The sequence below is a fragment of the Pan troglodytes genome, chromosome 19 (assembly GCF_028858775.2).
Source record: "Pan troglodytes isolate AG18354 chromosome 19, NHGRI_mPanTro3-v2.0_pri, whole genome shotgun sequence".
In the NCBI taxonomy this organism is placed as follows: domain Eukaryota; kingdom Metazoa; phylum Chordata; class Mammalia; order Primates; family Hominidae; genus Pan; species Pan troglodytes.
Genome location: NC_072417.2, coordinates 70,710,636 through 70,730,189, shown reverse-complemented (window position 1 = coordinate 70,730,189; position 19,554 = coordinate 70,710,636). Strand labels below are relative to the sequence as shown.

Below are 19,554 nucleotides of genomic sequence, written 5' to 3'. Positions count from 1 at the left end.
TGGCGTTTCCTAACAGACATAAGAGGCCTGACCTGGTCTTGCGCCTGATCAGCTTGACCTCTTCCCCAGCCAGGTTCTGGTGGGTTTGAGGCCAACATTGTTTCTCTGAAGATCCTCACCTCCGGCCATTAGGCCCTGAGCTCTGCCCAGGGAGATGGTGAAGAGGAGGGGAGATGCTACTCAAGTGTAAAGTGTCTTGCCTAGAGCCTGACAGCTACACACATCTTGCTACTGAGGCAGGAGGGGTGAGCTTGGCCTCCAGAGACCACATGTCACACACACCTCCCTGCACAGCCCTCCTTTGCCATCCAGTGGCCACAGCCTTTTTTCTTCCTGGTCACTGCTCTCTTGCCCCCTCTGCCAATCACAAGCCTTTCTGGAGACCCCACAAAAAGCAGGACATTTTGTAAGGCTCTTGCAGGTTTATAATCAAGATTCGGGGAGACCCACCCTCAAGGAACTTGCAAAGCAAGGAAGATAAACACAAAACAAGCCCTTGATCAGAGTTCAACTCTCCTACTGTGTACCTGCACGGCACCTGGCCCTGAGTCAGCTTCACAGCAGAACGAACAGGGCCCACGACAAAAAGACGACAAGGGGTCCTTTGACCACCAATGACTAGGATTTGCAAGACGGCAACAAAGAGCAGAGCACTAGACCAGCATGGGGGCCTCTGAGGGCAGGGCCAAGCGATGGCTCAGGCCTTACACCCAGGAAGCTGGCACTGTTGAGAGAGAGCTGTTGAATGCGTTGGAGAAAGAGGCTATGATGTAACAAGGAGAGGGGGTGGAACTCACCTAGGGGAGGTAGAGTGGCCGGGGGAGGGAAACGCAGGAACCTCGGCTGCCCTCCATGTACAGCTCCCACTTGAGATGGGCGTGTCACCATCACTCCTGCGTGACCTTCAGAGAGCCAGGTCACCTCTACTCAGTTCTAACATCTGCTCCACGGTTTCAATTCCATCTTGTTGCTCTTCTTGCCCAGGGCCAGAGGCCAAGATGGATTCCTGACTAGCGTGAGTATGTGGCCAGGTGAGGGCAAGGCCTTAAGAAGCCAATAAGGGGCTAGGGGGTTGGTGAGGCAGCAATTGCACCCCTGTAAATCCTGGCAGCTGTGCTGGGAAGCCCTGGTCCTTCAATCTGGCAGGGGAAGGGTCCCTAACCACTCTGCAGTCCTTTTCCCTCACTGGTACAAGCCCTTCTGCCCTTTGCATACTCAGGTAGTCATATAGTTTGGATATTTGTCTCCGCCCAAATCTCATGTTGAAATGTACTCCCCAGTGTTGGAGGTGGGGACTGGTGGGAAGCCTCTGGTTCATGGGGGTGGATCCCTTGTGAATGGTTTGGGCCACCTGCTTGGTGATGAGTGAGCTCTTACTCGGAGTTGCTTAAAAATGTGTGGCACCTCCCTGCACTCTCTCTCTTGCTTGCACCTGCTTTCACCAAGTGACGTGCCTGCTCCTACTTTGCCATCCTCCATGAGTAAAAGCTCCCTGAGGCGCCTCCCCCCAGAAGCCTAGCGATGTTGGCACCATGCCTGTACAACCTGCTGAATTGTAAGCCAACTAAACTTCTTTTTTAAATAAATTACCCAGTCTCAGATATTTCTTTACAGCAATGCGAGAATGGCCTAACACAGAGAGGCTTCCCAGCTGGTCACTGTGGATACTGGAAAGTGAGTGGAAGAGACCCTCCCTCCTCGCTTCTCAGACATCATAATCAGGCTCTGTCCTTGTGGACAGGGACCAGCGTGTGGCCAAGCACCAGGGGACCTACTTGTAAATGATAACTTTTCTTGTTCTACTGCAAAAAGGTCCTCATGGATGTGGGACCTGCCCATGCAGTCTACAGAGGAAGGGGTTACTGTGCAAACGGAAATGGAGCTGCCAGCTTCCATAGGGAAAGGCAGGCAGCAGGAATGTCTACCTTCCAGGACACATGCATGTTATAAATGGCCCAGACTTGTTTGCAAAAGGCATTGAGAAACCTATTAGATTTATAATCTTGACTCAGGAGGGTTACTCTGGGGAGGAAGGCACGCACTGTTTATTGAGTGCTATCCATAACTAGGCACAGCCACAACATCCTCGTAATTTTCATATATTACATAACATATACACATAATGGATATAAAGCACAGTGCCTGGCACACAGAAGTCCTCAAAGAATGTCCATGGTTGTCAACTCCCTCATTGCATGGAGCCTCATTTCCTCTGTGCGATGGCCTTACCCGCCTCGTAGTTACAGCAGAAAAGGACACAGAGGTTCTAAGGAATGACTTGCCCAAGGTCACAAAGCACAGTCAGAATTCAATCACAGACCCCCAGCTTCAAAACCCCTGCTCCCTCCTCTGGGTCTCTGGCTGCCAGCCACCCCCCCATCACCCCACCTCACACAGCCCTTCCCCACACTCTCCACCCAACCCTCAAGGCCTATCTGGGTCTAGTTCACAAAGCCTTTCCCCCTAGTTCACAAAGCCTTTCCCGATGCTAGCTTCCACAACTGATCTCCTTACCACTTCCAGAATTAATTTCATCCATTGTTTCCTCTGCTCAGTGTTTTATTACAATCAGTGATGGCAAAGTAAAATAGGTCATAAACCAAAAATAAACATTAAGCATCTACTATTTACCAAGCAGCGGCTGGGTGTGGACACAGAAATGAATGTGGCTGAGATGTGGCTCTTCCCTCAGAGGTCCTCAGAATCTGGGCAATGGGTAGAGAGGAGCTGGTCCCCAATATCACCTGAGATGTACCCCAATAACTGCAGCCCCCACCCTGCCCAGATCTGAGAGTGGGTGCCTCCTAGTCTGTTATACGGCAGTCTAGCCTAGGGCTAAGGCTCCTGGCTTTAAATCTCTGTTCCACTTGCCGGCTCTCTGAGCTGAGACCGGCTGACTAACTTCTTTGCACCTCAATTTTCTCATCTCTAAAACAGTGACAGCTGTGCCTACCCCATAGGGCTCTCGGAGCTAATCCTATAAAGTGCTTGCACTGGATAAAGTTGGTTGAGTCACACCTTGCCCTCTCCACATGGAGCCTAGGTGAGTGCCTTTGAAGGTGATGAAGTCAGGTCACATCTGTGTTCACTGAAATCCCAGAATGGGGAGTGAAGAGGAAGAGAGAGAGCAGCAGCCTCCCCAGCACAGCAGATTCTTAGCACACAGTCATTGCCTTTCTCCCTAACCCTCCCTGCACCTGTCGGCCAGGTAGGCCCCATCTCCCTGCTTTCATCAGCAGGATGTGCAAAGAGAGCTTCCCAGGCCGCACTATTTGGGGAAAAAGCTGATGGTGGCAGCAGCAGCTGTCCTCCTTTTCATTTCTGGGAACCTGCAAGGGCATTTCAAAGTGGAAAGAAACCTCAGCCTCCAGCAGGTGCTCAGGTTCCGCCACAAGGCTGGAGGAGTAATTACCCCAGGGCACGGTGGGCTGGGCCAGAGGCCCTGCGTGGGGCCTAACTTCATTTATTTAAAACAGGGAGAAAATAAAAGGTATGGCTTGAGCCTTCTTTTCTAGGCAGAGGCAGCTGAAAGAAGAGGGCAAAGGAAGAACCAGGGACAGAACTCCCAGGCCCTGGGGAAACTAGAGTGAAACTAGAAGACAAATTGGCAAGAGTCCAGGCAAGAGCCACGCTACTCTGGGCTTGGTCTCTGCAGCTGCATACGGGCGCAGACTGTTCATGCCCTGCCTTCTGCACGGGGAAGAGGCAGAAGAGAAGGGGGAGCAGCCCCTCCTAGTGGTCTCCATGCTCCCCTCTCATGACCCTGCGCCCTGGGGGTGGAGTACGGGGATGCTGGTGGCAGCACGTTCAGAAAAGCCCAGAGGCACTGGGTGCTGAGATACTGAGAGACAGACCACTGCCCTCCCTGGCCCTGCCTACACTGACATCGTCAGAGGACAGATGAAGGGCAAGCGAACCACTCAGGCAACTGGGAGGCCACTCCCTGCAGGCCAAATTACTTCTGCCTAAAGAGCAACAAACATTTACCACCGAACCACCCGGCCTCCCCCAACACACTAATCACTCTGCTCTCATTAACACAGCCTGTACACAAACAGCATGTGCACGCGCTTGCGTGTGTGATGCGTGGGGGGCAGGATCTCTCCCTCTCCCACGTAAACACCAGATTCATTTATTAAATGCCTCTCTGGCATTTCCTTTTTTGCCTTCATCCTGCTTGTTTAATATTGCATTTGACATTCTCATTTTATAAATGGCAACAGAAGCAGAATGGATGGCTAAAATTAGCTTACGAGTGAGAATGATGCTACAAATAGGATTGTGAATACAGAAGCCTAGTTAATTCCACCCACATTACCCGCCCCCCTCCCCACACACAAATACACCCACCACTTTTGGGCTGGTTCCCGACTGAGTTGTCTTCAGGGCTGAGGAGGAGCAGCTGGAAGGAGTGGGGGGTGAGCCAATCACTGGGCACCTTGCCAGGTGGCAGGGCCCAGAAGCCGACCCTAGCCTGCGGCTGGCCTCCACGGATGGGCTGGTCACAGCACTGCAGCCCTGAGTCCAAGAGGACAGCTCAGGACCCTCCTCCCTTCTTATCCTTCTGCCCTTCCTTCCCCAGAATCCCCTGTTCCGAGTCAATCCCCCAGGTATGCCCTGGGCTGAAGGGTAGCAGGCCTAAGATCTCAGTAGGCTTTGCTCTTAGAAGTGGATTTTTCTGGAACCTTCTTAAAGAATGAGTCAGGTGAAGAGTGGGACTCAGCTTTTCCGGGACCTAGACAATCACATCTCTTGGTTCCTCCTGCTTTGGGAGGTGCACCACCTCCTTTCCTAGGACCATCCCCAGAGGCACTGAGAGTGCCCACCTCATACTCTCCATCCCTGCCCCGCAGGCTCGGGACCCAGTCCTGCCCAGGTCCTGCACCACTTGCATTTTACTGACTTATAATCTGCTGAGGACCTCCTTACCTGCTAACTCTTTATTTGCTCAGTAAAATAATTCTAAGAATGATGACAATGATGACAGTGGTGAAAAAATCTATCACTCTGATAGAGAGCGTGCCATGGCCTGGCTCTGTTCCAAACCCCTTACAAGTCTTAAGTCACAGCACTCTCCGAGGTAGGCACTACCACAACCTGTTTTACAGAAAGGGGAACCACAGAGCCGAAACACAGAAGTAACTTGCCCAAGGCCACAAAGCTGGGAAGTGGAAGGGGGTTCAGCACTGAGGACTTGAGGCACCCTCTACCAGGAAGGCCTCCCTGGTTGACAGCACCCTGTTCTGACCATTGTGTCACTCCCCACCTGGGGGCTCCCCCAAAGAATGAAGGCACTGATACTTTCCACAGGCTGCTATCCCCAAACTCTGTGCCTGTTTGGGGCACCCCCTCCCTACTCTGCCCCTAATAATGTGTGCTCAATAGTGAAACTGGCTGACCATTTGGCTAAATGCCTTTCATTGGACCCCTGTAGACAAGGCCCTGACTGGGCCTGCTCTGAGCTAGATTAGTTTAGTCCAGGAGTCAACAAACTGTGGCCAGCAGGCCAAACCCAGCTGCCATGAGTTTTTGTAAATAAGCTTTATTTGAACCCAGCCACGCCCCCTTCATTTATATATTGCCTGGACTGTGTTTGTGCTACAATGGCAGGGCTGAGTAGATGTGACAGAGACTCTCTGGCCCGTTACAGAAAATTTGCTGGCCCCTGGCTTAGGCCCAATGGGGGAAACTTGAAGTTATCAAGGGCTGATTCCTTCAAGGCTACCCGATTACATACCCTACAACAGAACGGGCCGAGACCTCCAGGTATCAAAGCAGAGCTTTATGTAAGCTGCAAAAGGCAGCCATCCTCAATCTTCTGATTTCCCACAGGAGCAAACTGGTGCAGACAGGTAGGGCACTCACCTGTGGTTACAGAATCACCAGCGGTGGACCTGGGATTCAGGCTCAGGTTCCAAGGCTCTCTTGGTGCCTCAAAGTGACCCAGCAGGTCCCGACTTGGGGACAAGGACACGTGCACCTCACTCAGGAGAATCGAGCCCTTTACCCCAAGAGATGCATGCCTCACGTGTCTTCTGCAAGCAATGCTCCAAGGCCTGCACCCAGAGGGGTAGGGCATGGTGAGGGGCGGGAGCAGTCTCTGGCACTGAGAGCTTCCTCTGGGAGATCTTTGGAAATCTGGTCTCTGTTTGACCATAGAGGGAGTATGGAGTGGTGCCAAGAGCACCAGACTGGCCTGGAGGTCCAGGTGCCAGGCCTGGCTTGGCCCCATTTGGCCTGGCTCCATGCTCCCTTCATTCCCAAGTCCCTTCCTTCTGATGATGATGGCTGGGCAATTTATGACCCACAACTCCCACATTATCTGTCATTAGCAGTGGCCCTTGCCTGGTGCTTCTCAGACTTTAATGTGCACACCAATCACTGGGGATTTGTCAGCATGCAGATTCTGACTCTGCAGGTCTAGGGTGGGTCCTGGGACTCTGTATTCCTAACCAGCTCCTAGGGGCTGCCAAGGCTGCTGGTACATGGACCACACTTTGATTACCAGCATCCAGACCTCTCATTCCAAGACAAGGGACAACCAAAGTAGCTGTACCCATGAGTTACTTAGCAAATTTCTGTAAATCCTATCACCTTAAAGGAGTAAGAAAAAGGACTATTTAAAGCAGGGGTGTAGCCAGGTGTAGTGGCTGACGCCTGTAATCCCAGCACTTTTGGAGGCAGAGGCAAGGGGATCACTTGAGACCAGGAGTTCTAGACCACCTGGCCAACATGGTGAAACACTCTCTCTACTAAAAACACACAAAAAATTAGCTGGGCGTGGTGGCGCATGCCTATAATCCCAGCTACTCGGGAGGCTGAGGCACGAGAATCACTCAGACCTGGGAGGCAGAGGTTGTGGTAAGCCGAGATCGTGCCACTGCACTCCAGCCTGGGTGACAGAATGAGACCCTGTCTCCAAAAACAAAACAAAACAAAACAAACAAAAACCAAAAAACAGAAAGCAGGGGTGTCCAATCTTTTGGCTTCCTTGGGCCACACTGGAAGAACTGTCTTCAGCCGCACATAAAATACACTAACACTAAAGATAGCTGATGAGCTTTAAAAAAAAAATTAAAAAAAAAAATCTCATAATGTTCTAAGAAAGTTTATGAATTTGCATTGGGCTGCATTCAAAGCCATCCTGGGCCGCATATGGCCCATGGGTCATGGGTTGGACAAAGTTGATTTAAAGTAATCCTGCAGTAGTATTGTATGAAGCAAATACAAACTCTTCTTGATATTCACTCATCATATAAATCCATTTTTTTCAAATACTAGGTTTGCCTAAATGGGCAGCAAGGTATAATGAGAAGAACAGAGGGTTTGGAACCAGAATGACACAGGTTCAAATCCCAGCTCTGTCCCTTAGAACTGTCCCACCAAGGAAGATCCACTGCTGCTGAGCTCTAGTGAACCCCTCTGTAAAATGAGATGAGGACACCTGCTCAGGATGTTGTAAGGACAAAAGGAGACAGCACGCACGTAAAGCACAGTCCCAGTGCCTATAAGCACCGATTCCTTTCTGTTGAATCAGGCGTGAGGAAAGGCTCTACCCGAGATGCCCTCGTCCCAGGCACCTTTCAGGCTGTACCCATGCTCTCACCCAATGAGGGTGGTGATGGCTCCCCAACATCATTTCAAGCTCTAGGCTGTACTAGGCCTCTGCGGATGCCTGGAGGTGGCTCTTGTCAATTCTCACCTCCCTTCCTGCTGCTGCCCGGCTCGTCAGGAGGCCGCTTGAAGGCTGGGCTCTGGTGACTCATCAAGCAAGTGTCCCTGCTGCTCAGGGGCTGCTTCAATCAGGGGGACGCCACGGGAGGCATTATTAGCTGCACCCGCACTGGGGCACACAGAGTAGCCAGGGAGGATCCCCTCTCTGGTGGGTCACGAGGCAGCTCTGTGCATGCATTTGTGTGTGTTTATTGATAAAGAGCCACATTTGCATTTTGCTCTGGCTTGGAGAGCTTGTGGGTTTGGCCCTGAGCTTGGGTGGCAGTCAGCTCCTGACCCATGCTCGTCACTTATCTGTGTCTGTGGCAGTGGAGGAAGAGGCATGGAGATCTGGGACCTGTAAAACCCAAGCGTGGTCCTTCTCCCTAGCTGGGAATCTGGCTTGTCTCCTCTGCTCTTCTCCTAGGAGAACATGGAACCACATGGGCCACGACATAGCTGACTGGGAAAGGGCGGTCAGTGACGGAGGGCCTGCAGCCCAGCTACATAACCCTGAAAGCCCCTTTTGGCCTGAAGGGGACACACAGTCTGATGGGTACAGATGTGAGCTCTGGAGTATAGCTTTCTGGGCTTGAATTCTGGGGCTGCCATTTGCTGACCATGTGACCTTGGGCAAACTGCTTAACCTCTCTCTGCCTCGCCTTGCCAATCTGTAAATGGGGATAATGATTAAAGAGTAAGTGAAAATCAAATGAAATAAGATGCAAGATGCATAAAGTGTTTAGTAGAGTATGTAGTTTGTACCACCCAATGTCAGCTATTAGTGGGATCTTTATGTGTGAAAGTGTGTCATGTGGGGTCTTTCTGGGCATCCTCCTGCCTGGAGATAACCTCCTTAAGGCAGGGCCTACATGGAGAATGAAGGAAGGATTCCTGTGATCTCCACTTCCCAAAGACAGCTATCCTGGTCCCCTGTGAGTAGAATGACTCACGCCTTCTCCTGGCCCTTCTGCATGGTAGAGAAGGAACTCCATTTTAAAAAATGCCCAGGAAGAGACTCCCCGACCCAATTAGATGGGCAATGGCTTTAGGAACTATAATGTGCCTCACAGACATGTGGTCCTTCAGTGAATCCTTTATTTAGTCCACAATTATTTATACAGGGTCTCCTAAGTGCCAGGCACATGAGATTGAACCAGAAGACCTAGATTCAAGTCCTATGTCTGTGACTAATCTGCAGTAAGACCTTTCCCATCTGTGAATATAAAAAAATCATGGCTCCAGTATGTACCAGGGGGCGCAGCTATCTGCCACTTCCTGCCAAATACCCAGAAAGATTGAGAGGGTTTGAGGAGATCGGTCTGTGGTTTCACAGCACAGTCCTGTTTATGAAACACTCCTATGCACATTCTAACAATCATCCATGTTCTTGTTTGGCAGTCTCTGAGTTTTCAGTTTTTCCAGATATCTCATTTGAATTCTGTCCATAGCCCAGTTTAAACTCATTTCCTTTTCTTTGGGCCTCAGAAGTAGAAACCAGTATCACAAAAACCAAAACAATTCAGGATCCAGGCTTCTCTACCAACACCCTTTAAATTCCACCCTTCTTCAGAGGAGGGGAATTGGCTGGAGAAATCTCTCTCAATGACAACTCGTGGATGATGGCAAGGATAATGGCAAGAGATAACACAGATCAAGCTTGCACCCTGTGCAGACACTGTGCTAAGTAAGCCCTTTGCTCCTGGTATGTCACCCAGTCTCTAACAACCCAGTGAGGCAGTATCATTACCAGCCCTGTCTTACTGGAGCTCAGCAAGGCCCAGTGTTCTTCTCCAAAGTCCTCTCCCAGGGCCTCTAAACTCCCCACCTTGGAGCTCATAACTGTTGGGCTGTGCTGGGAACGTGGACCAACACCTCCAAAGCCTGTCATCCGAATCAATCTGCCCCCACTTCTTCCTCTTGTCTACTTCCATCTTTGCTCATTCTCTTGAAGAACAAGTACTAGCCCCAGATTCAAAGGCAAACACAAACCCTTACACTAAAAACCCGGTTACGTGCACCTGACATAGTCACCCTCCACCTGGGTGGGAGAGAAGGCGATAAATATGAAACAGGAAAATGGCTGCAAATCTCTCTGGCTTCAAGCCAGCCCCATGGGTTCTTATTCTGGGGCAGAAGCTCTACTTCCTGATTGCTGCCCGGGTTATCTGGGGATTCACCCTCCCACCCCCAAGCTCCAACAACTGTCTATATAGTTCCTTTGGCACCAGTAAGCTCAAGACCTATGCTCCTTCGCTCTCTGGATAGCCTGGGACCTATCCCCTGAGCCTCAGTTTCCCAGGATAAAGCCTTTCCCCATCTGTGTCTCGGGTTTGTTTCAAAGCCTGTCAACAGGGAAGGGCTACACATATGCATTCAAGGTGACAAATGGAGCAATGTCTTTCCGGTCTACATCTGGCCTTTCCTGATGAACCCTTAAGGCTTGGCAAGACAGGAATGGCATCTGCCAGTACTCTCTTCTATTCCCCACTGCCCAGCAGCCTTAGTGGAGCCTGTCAATGGCGTGCTCTGGCTAGGATAAACAAGGCATCTGGGCAGTGGATGCAAGTTTCATTTAAGTCCTCTCTCTCTCTTTTTAAAAATAGCTAGTACTGGTCGGGCACAGTGGCTCATGCCTGTAATCCCAGCACTTTGGGAGGCCGAGGCAGGTGGATCACTTGACGTCAGGAGTTTGAGATCAGCCTGGCCAACATGGTGAAATCCCGTCTCTACTAAAAATACAAAAATTAGCTGGGTATGCTGGCACACGCCTGTAGTCCCAGCTACTTGGGAGGCTGAGGCAGGAGAATTGCTTGAGCCCGGGAGGCGGAGGTTGCAGTGAGCCGAGATCGTGCCACTGCATTCCAGCCAGGGCAACAAAGCAAGACTCTGTCTCAATTAAAAAAAAAAAAATAGCAAGTAGTAACCTACCAAGAGAAAAGTACCAACTGTAAACTTGCATGGACATTTGGGGAGCAGAGAAAGCCTATGAGGGGACCTGTGTTATTCTGTCACACTTATCTCCCTCCTACCATTTTAATGTCTGAGTTGATGCCTCCAACATACAGTATGCAAAAAAAGAGTATTTTCATTTCAGATGCATATGATGGCAAGGAACAATATGAACAATATTATTTTAGTGCCCTGGGAAAAAATTAGCAAGTCAAATATTGAATCAGGCCTGTAGCACCACATGCTAAGCAGATTGCTTTGATCTTATCCACACTAAAAGCTCTATTATTGAATTTAAAGTTGGTGAACACATATCAGACCAATATACAATGCATGTCTGAATGCATGTTTTAGAAGCAAGAAATGTTTTGACAAAAGGAAGAAAATATTAAAGTTACAGCTGCAATTGAAACACAGATTTGCCCTCCCTCTTCTCTTGAGGCTGGAGGCTCTCGTGGCCAACCAAAATGTTTTTGCTCCGAAAGACCTGCTGATGGTTCCAGAAACACCTGCTGAGCTTCTATTTTTCTGGAACCAACAAAGAAGGGAATTCTCACCCCCCTACTCAATCCAAAGAAAGGAGTTTGAGACTTTGAGTGTGCAAATGCTATGCATGATATGGCACCCTCTGGTGGCCACTGATCTGGGAGGCCTACACAACTTCCCAAACTTCCAGTAATCCAACCTCCCTTCCTCTTGAGGCTGCTGTGGCAGAAAAAGGAACTTTAAAGAGCCAAAGAGAGGGAAGGAAGCAGCTGATCAAGAGGGCAGAAATTAATTGATGGCAAGGGAGGGAATGTTAATTTTCCAGCAGGACCCAAAGAGAAAAATAGTTTGGTGCAGTAAACTTCCTATCTAGGATATACCTCTCAAAAGCTGCACAGCAAAAGAATATCCTAAGCCAGGTGCCAGCAAGTTACGACTCATAGGTCAAATCCCGCCCTTCTGCCTGTTTATGTAAAGTCCAAGAATTGAGAACGGTTTTTACATTTTATTTTATTTTTATTTTTTTTGAGACAGGGTTTCACTTTGTTGCCCAGGCTGGAGTACAGTGGCGTGATCATGGCTCACTGCAGCCTCAACCTCCTGGGGTCAGGTGATCCTCCCACCTCAGCCTCCTGAGTAGGTGGGGTACAGGTGCACTGCACCCAGCTAATTTTTTTTTTTTTTTTTTTTTTTTTTTTTTTTTTTAAGAGATGAGGTCCGGCTATGTTTCCCAGGCTCATCTCGAACTCCTGGCCTCAAGTGATTTTCCTGCCTTGGCCTTCTAAAGTGCAGAGGTTATAGGCGTGAGCCACCATGCTTGGCCTGGTTTTTACATTTTAAGTGGTTAAAAAGTTAATATTTTGTGATCTGTGAAAATTACATAAGGTTCAAATTTTGGTGTCCATAAACAAAGCTTTATTGAAACACAGCCCCACTCCTTCAGGTATGCATTGCCTATGGACGCTACCCAGCAGAACTGGGTAGTTGCAGTCAGCTTTATGGCCTGCAAAGATGAAAATATTCACGACTTGGCCCTTTACAGAGTTTGTCCACCTCAGTATGAAACAACTGCTACTGTTCACAGGCCTGGACCCCGAGCATCTAGCCCCCTCCCCACCCCTGCCCACTCCAGCCTGATGATGGGCTGGAGCAGTCTGCAAGACTGGGTGTGTACGTAGAGAAAGGGGGCATTCCATTTCAGCGCAACCCCTACACACTTACCATTTTATTATTGATTTCATGGAAATGAATCTCACAGACTTTCTCCACAACATCTTCATTCTCAAAAGTGACAAAGCCAAACCCTAAAGGAAAAGAGAGAGAAGAAAAAACAAAGAGAGGCGGGGTGAGTTCAGTTCTGGCAGGCCCAGGTTTTTCTCTGACGTCCTGAGGTCTTGACAGCCTCCTGGTCTGGGGGTAGGTAGGCGGATCCTTGGGAGGACCTTGAGGTTGGAGGCAATGATTTCTAATTTGTACTGAGCACCCTTCCGACAGCGAGGAAAAGTTAATGATTTCACCCACATGCAGCGGGCACTGTGTGGTTTACATTTGCCCCGAAGCAAACAAGAAATTTACTTGTCTGTTATTTACAAGGGTCAGGGCCCCGCGGCTCTGTGCACGGCAGCAGGCGGGTGGGCTAACCAGAGCCTCGTGGATCACTGCGGGGCCACGCTTGCCCTTTCCGCGAGCAGCCCTGGCCAGCCCTCGGGTCGGCCTCCAGACGGAGGTGGTTATTTGTCCTTTTCTTCCTGAATTACTTCCTCTAATACCTCATCAGGACATCCTGAGGCCTGGAAGAAACTATTAAAAGTTTCAGGCCTCTGTTCCGCGCAGGCATCCTTTTTATACTGCTGCTTCAAAAGCGCTCTGGATTTGGGGCAGTTTAAGACTGTTTGATGCCTGCTGTCAGCCCGTCAGCTATCCACTGTATTTACTCTGCTGGAGACCGGCTTTGCTAGACAAGCTGCACTGAAGAATTTTGGCAGGCGACTGCTGCTCAGTATCCTCAGTTCCTCTCCTACCCTCCTGCCCCTTTCTTTCTTCTCCTCCCGCCTCCGACAGCGTTTCCAGCATGTGGCCCCATCTGTGACCCCACTCAGTAAGTGCTGCTTTACCACATGGCCCCATGCAGGGTTGCACCCTCCTTGGATGGGATGCAGCTGCCACATGGTAGCGTTAACATGGCGAGGGAGCACAGGCCATGGGGGCAGACACACTGATGGGGAGACTGAGACCTGGCTTCCACTTCTCACTGTGCATCTACTTTATGTTTAATCTGGGGGAGCCCCTTCCCCTCTCTGAGCCTCAACTTTTGCATCTGCAAATGAAGGTGGTAGAACTGGACCCTGGGTTTCACACCTCCTGTCACAACCCAAATCAGGATTCACAAGGCTGTCTGCTGCCATCTGAATGTTTGTGGCTGCCCCTTGCTGCCCCCCGACCCCCCACCCAGATTCATGTTGAAATCCAAACTCCCAATGTGATGGTATTAAGAGTTCAGGCCTCTGGGAGGTGATGAGTTCGTGAGGATGGGGCCCTCATAAATGGAATTAGTGCCCTTACAGAAAGACACTAGAAAGCTTGTTTTTTCTCTCTACCATGTGAGGATGCAATAGGAAGGCAGCTGTCTGTACACAGGAAGGGGGGCCCTCCCAGAAATGACCATGCTGGCACCCTGCTCTTAACTGCCAGCTTCCAGAACTGTGAGAAATAAACCGTTTTTCTTAGACCATGGTACTTCATTATAGCCGCCCCAGCTAAGACACTCTTCTCCCCAAAGGTATGAACCTGGCTGAACACTAAGCCAGACACACCAAGCAGGAAGACAAAAACTGAATGGCTGTTCTATCAAAATTATATTATGATAATTGTGTTTCCAGTCAATGAGCAAAATACAGATGCTTCCTTTTCAAACTCTGTGTCTATTTTGGGTCCCTGCAACACAAGACGGAGAGGGAATTTCTCAGGTCCCTTCTGACTCTCATGCATCCAACTCTAACATCACCATCTTCTAAGGAACACCAGGAAACAGGGAGCTGATATGTGGAGCTCCTTTAGCATAGCTCCTGCAGGGACTAGCAGATTCTTCGGTATGAGAATAAAAAAGGCTACTATCTGCTCTCAAACCATTTCCAGTAAAACAGAGGGCTAGGACCACGAAACACAGCAATCGTGATCTTTATCATGTCATTTGCTACCACCACCCACCAAATACTGGGCCAGTGCTCCCAGCATACACGGTCCAGCCTGTTGTAGATACATAAGGCAGCATCAGATGTACCATAAAGTGGACATGAGTGTCTGCTGGAGGGGCTCAAAGATGCCGAGTTTCTCCCAGTGTCACCCAGTAAAAGCTAGGTTCTCAGTTACCTCAGAGGCCTGAAGCAGACATCCGACAGGATACGTCGTTTGAAATGCTGTCCAACAAAAAAACCTTTCACCAGGTTTATACCCCCTACCCCCTAAACCAGGTCCTTTGAGAGAAAGCTGCTGGGAACGCTATCCTATTCCCTCTCTTTGGGCATCTCCTTCTCCTTGGCCCTTGGTCCCACTGATCATTGCAGAGCTGGAGAAGAGCCACACCGACACGGCCCCAAGCCACTTCTCTTTGGGCTTTGGGGTATTTTTTCCTCAAGCGCTCCTTTAAGCACTTTCAGTTTCCTGAGGGCATTCAGCTCACCCTACTGGGGTATGTCTCAGGAATCCTGGGTTGGGAGGAGCCTTAAAAACTTCAGGTTAAAACTCCCACCCAGTCAAGGACCCCTGGAGCACTCAGCCAGGAACTTAATCTTTTTGGTTAATCCCCTTCCCCCAGCCCCACCCTCCTAGGGCCCAGATCCTAACTGGCCCCAGTAGAATGGATTAAGAGCCAGCACCCTCCCGCAATCCCACAGGGAGGGAGGGGTGGCACTGCGGAGGCCGCGGAAATTGGCCAGCGTGCCTTCAAGCCAGAGCGCCCTGCAAGAGGGTGATGCTGGGGTCTTGTTCTCTAAGGGTCCTCAGGACGGAACAGGGCCCCTAACACACACCAAGTGCTAAGTGAGTGACTGAATGAGCCATTTCTGCTCCTCCAGGGTCTGAGCGTCTTGCTAATCCACTTGAGTCACTGCTTTGCCTCAAGACTGATTCCGCTCTTCCTTCTGCGTTTACCAGCTGCCACCTGTGCTAGGCACTGTAAAGGACGTGGAGATCAACAAGGCAATGGCCCTCTGCTTGCACAATTCACGAACAGGCACGAGTCAGAGGATCCCATGCAGGGACAGCGTCTCCCTCTCACCCCTCACTTCCAGCCTGTGGGGCACTCTGGGTCTCATCTGTCTTTGAAGGTCACCCCTCTGCCCCAGCCCCCAGGCCCAGGCACCTTGCAAATAAAACAAGCCAGGATAGGCCAGTTTTTAGGGAACCTCACTGCTAATTAGGACAAGTGTAGCAGGTTGAATAGTGGCCCTCCAAACATACATCCATGTCCTAATCCCTGGAATTTATGAATGTGACCTTATTTGGAAAAAGAACTTTTGCAAATGTAATTTAATTAAGAATCTTGAGAAGAGATTATCCTGGATTTGGGGTGGGCCCTAAATCCAACGACAGGTGTCCTTAAAAGACAAACAGGGGATATTTGAGACACAGAGAAAGAGAAGAAGGCCATGTGAAGACAGAGGTAGGCAGAGAATGGAGTGGTACTGCCACAAACCAGGAACACCTGGAGTCTTAAGAAGCTGGTTTTCCAGAAGGCAAGGAACGACTGTCCCCCAGAACCTCTTGGGGGACTGCAGCACTGGCTTCCAGAACTGTGAGACAAGAAGTTTCTGTTGTTTTAAGCCACGAAGTTTGTGGCAATTTGTTATGGCAGCCACAGAAAACTAATACAGCAAGGTTCTAGGTTTCAGCTGCCTCCATATCCCACACAGGGGGGCTGCACACAACCTCCTCCCGCCAGGCCTGCTGACTTGGCCAATCATGCTGCTCTGGACTGAAGGCAGGAGAGAGTGGATGAATGAGAAAAACCCATCCTGGCTATGGGGAAAGAACATGAAGTCAGTGCCACCACTGAAGGGCACCGCCCCATGAGCCAGAGGACAGCCTAGTTTAAAGCCACCTTGCAGCTAAGCAAAGATCCACACTTGATCCTAGAATACAGGCCAGAGTAAAGTCAAGTCACCATGGCAGGCCATGGCTGAGTTCCCTGCCATGGAAGCTGCTTTCCTGCTGCAAACCAACTCCTTCCTGGTCCACTGCACAAATCACCTCCATACCCTGAATGGTAATTCAGGACTCTCTGATGCCCCAGTTTCCCTCTCTGAGATGGGAAGAAAGGCAACTGAGGTAGGATACAGGAATTAAAATGCAGACTGTTGCACCAGGAAGGGTCGGGGCAAGACTCAGGGCATCATCTCAAATTCTGACTCTGATATTCTCCCTGCTGGTCCTTTTCCTAACCCCACAGGACTCAAAATTCAAGTATCACAAAAATGATTTTCCTGATTAAAGGAGATAGCCCAGATTTCAAGCCTATGTACCCTGGATGCATAACAATTCAGCAATGTCAAGACTCATTTGCAGTGTTTTAAAGACCTATATCATTTCAACATCTCTGTCTGTTTGGCCTGAGCAGAGAAAACAAACTTGATTATGTCTAAAATATTTATTTATTCCATTTGGGGAAAGCAAAGAAGCAACAGAACACTTAATTATCAATAAGTGTTATTCCTTAACATATAATCATTTTTACTTCACAGATGCATTAGCATTTACAATGAATTAGTAACTTAGTGGTGAATAACCCCCAAAATGAATTAAAATAAGCAGAGGAGGACAAAAACAATGGGGTCAGAAATTTGGGATAGAGTGATGGGTGGGAAAAATCCTTTTGGCATCACAGTCTTCTTTTCTGAAATAAGTATTTTATTTTGGTAAAATATACATAACATAAAATTTACCATCTTAGCCTTTTTTTTTTTTTTTTTTTGGAGACAGAGTCTCGCTCTGTCACCCAGGTTGGAGTGCAGTGGCGCGATCTCGGCTCACTGCAACCTCCACTTCCCAGGCTCATGCGATTCTCCTGCCTCAGCCTCCCAAGTAGCTGGGACTACAGGTACACGCCACCGCACCCGGCTAATTTTGTATTTTTAGTAGAGACAGGGTTTCACCATGTTGGCCAGGCTGGTCTCGAGCTCCTGACCTCAGGTGATCCGCCTGCCTCAGCCTCCCAAAGTGCTGGGATTGAGCCAATGTGCTCGGCCATTGTAGCCATTTTTAATCACACAATTCAGTGGCATTAAGTACACTTAAAATGCTGTGCAGCCATCACCAGTATCCACCTCCTGACCTTTTCTGTACCCGTTAAATAACTCCCCATTTCCCCCTCCCCCAGCCCTAGTAACCTCTATTTTCCTTTTTTTTTTTTTGAGACAGGGTTTCAGTCGCTTGTCACTCTTGGCTCATTGCAGTCTTGATCTCCCAAGCTTAAGCAATCCTCTTATCTCAGGCTGTCAGGTAGCTGAGACTACAGGTGTGTGCCACCACGCCTGGCTAATTTTTTGTAATTTTTTTGTAGAGATGGGGTTTCACCATGTCACCCAGGCTGGTCTCGAAACTCCTGGGCTCAAGCAATCCTCCTGCCTCAGCCTCCCAAAGTGTTGGGATTACAGGCATGAGCCACCACACCGGCCTATATTTTACTTGTTATGACTATGAATTTTCTCATATAAGTGGCATCATACACTCTATGTCCTGTACTGTTGTGCCTGGCTTGTTTTATTTGACATATGTTTTTAAGGCATCATAGTCTTTTGAACAATCTACTGGATGTACAAGAGATTTGGGAGAGATGGAGGACAGGGAGTCATGATTATTTCCTTCTCATTGCCCTAGAAGAGGGCCCCACAGAGAATCAGAAATGGAGCCTCATGAAGGCCCATCAAACTGAGATGTAGCAGCCAGGTAAAAGAGACACACAATTATCCTCACTCAGCAAGGGGCCAGATAACAAGCTATGTGCCCCAGAGACTCCCCTTGCCTCTCTGGACCTGTAAGAGATGCAGGCAGAAGCAGGGATCCTGCTCCAGCCCCTGACAGAGTGAGGATTCTAGTCTATGGCGAGTCTGTGAGGGCTGGCACTCCATCGGGGCCCTCTGGGTTACCCCTGTGAACATCCACTGCTCATCTCCCTTGGTCCTAAGAACCAGAGAACTCCTCCCTGGGTATTTAAACTCACTCAAGCCACCACCCAGGATGGAGAGGAGACCCAGGGACTGACAACTAGGGGAGGTGGGAGAAACAAAGGGCCAGAACTTGGGCAACAAGAGACTAGTTCACCAAAGAAACCCTTCTCACCTGGCATCAGCAAAGTGGCACCTGCCCCGCCTCTCCTAAAGCCCCCACCTTAACTGCACCCCACACTTCCAAGGGGTTCCAGAAATCAGCAAAGCTGGGACAAAGAAGGTGGTGGGAAGGGTAACCCTAAACACCGGTGGTTTAAAAATGGATATTAATAGGGTAGCAGTTGACAGGGAGCATTTAAAAATGAAATTCTGGCATTCTCTTGAATGAAGCTATTATTAGAAACTAACAAGTAAGCACTATTTAAGAGATAAGCATTTAACAGTCAAACCTTTTCCCCCTCTTTTATCCAAATGAACAAAACTAAATATTCATCTGAATAATAAAAGCTACAAAAGACCACATACACAGAAGAAGAAGAAGATCGAAATCTGAAAACGAGATACCTCAAAATTAAAATGACCTGCTCCAAACGCAGTCACTGAGGAACATCGACAGTTAACTTACAAGAGAATTTTTTTTTAGGTCAGAGAGAGAAAGATGGGAACAGCCTCCTCCTAGCCTCAAAAATAATTTTCTTCTCTTATCATACAGGTCAATGAACACTAATGGGCAATCATGTAGTATCTAATGCATCTTCAGTGAAAATCAATGCAAGTCATGAGTTAACACACTTGGTTAATAGAGAAAAAAAAATGAGGGAGGAAAAAACCCCAGATTGTCAAATTTATTCTGAGTATCCCATGAGAAATTTAAGGTATGTGTAGTTAAGAATATTTATAACTCATGCAGCTTCCCTCTCTTGCTAATAACCTAGTATTTGGGGAAAGCAATATTCATGGGTTGCTTCCAGCACAAATGAATCCCTTGGGTGTGGGTGTGGGGAGCACTTTCTGGTTTGAAAATCCTTTTCATCCATCGTCCTACCTGGTCCCCAAGGCAACTCTGCGAGAGGCAGGGCAGGCTCTGCTACTGTCATTGTGCTCAAGTGCTCTGCACAGTTCAGTGACTCATCCATCGTGACATGGCCGCTAAACCAGAGGCAGGAACTGAACCCAGGAGTGGTACCCCAAGTTACTTTCATACTCCCCCCTACTTTTCTGGAGAAGACTGTCAGGGTCT

The 19,554-nt window shown here is 49.1% G+C and overlaps 1 protein-coding gene across 19 annotated transcripts in view; it reads right to left on the bottom strand.

The window, feature by feature from the left end:
* Window positions 1-19,554, bottom strand: part of MSI2 (musashi RNA binding protein 2) — a 428,220-nt gene that overhangs the window by 75,288 nt on the left and 333,378 nt on the right. For all 19 annotated transcript variants that reach the window (XR_010153021.1, XR_010153022.1, XR_010153023.1 and 16 more), the window contains one exon: window positions 12,373-12,455. Coding sequence is in view for 16 of the 19 variants with exons in the window: in XM_063799024.1 (XP_063655094.1) it covers window positions 12,373-12,455 (83 nt within the window). In the remaining 3 variants the exon portion in view is untranslated. The remainder of the gene's footprint in view (window positions 1-12,372; window positions 12,456-19,554) is intronic.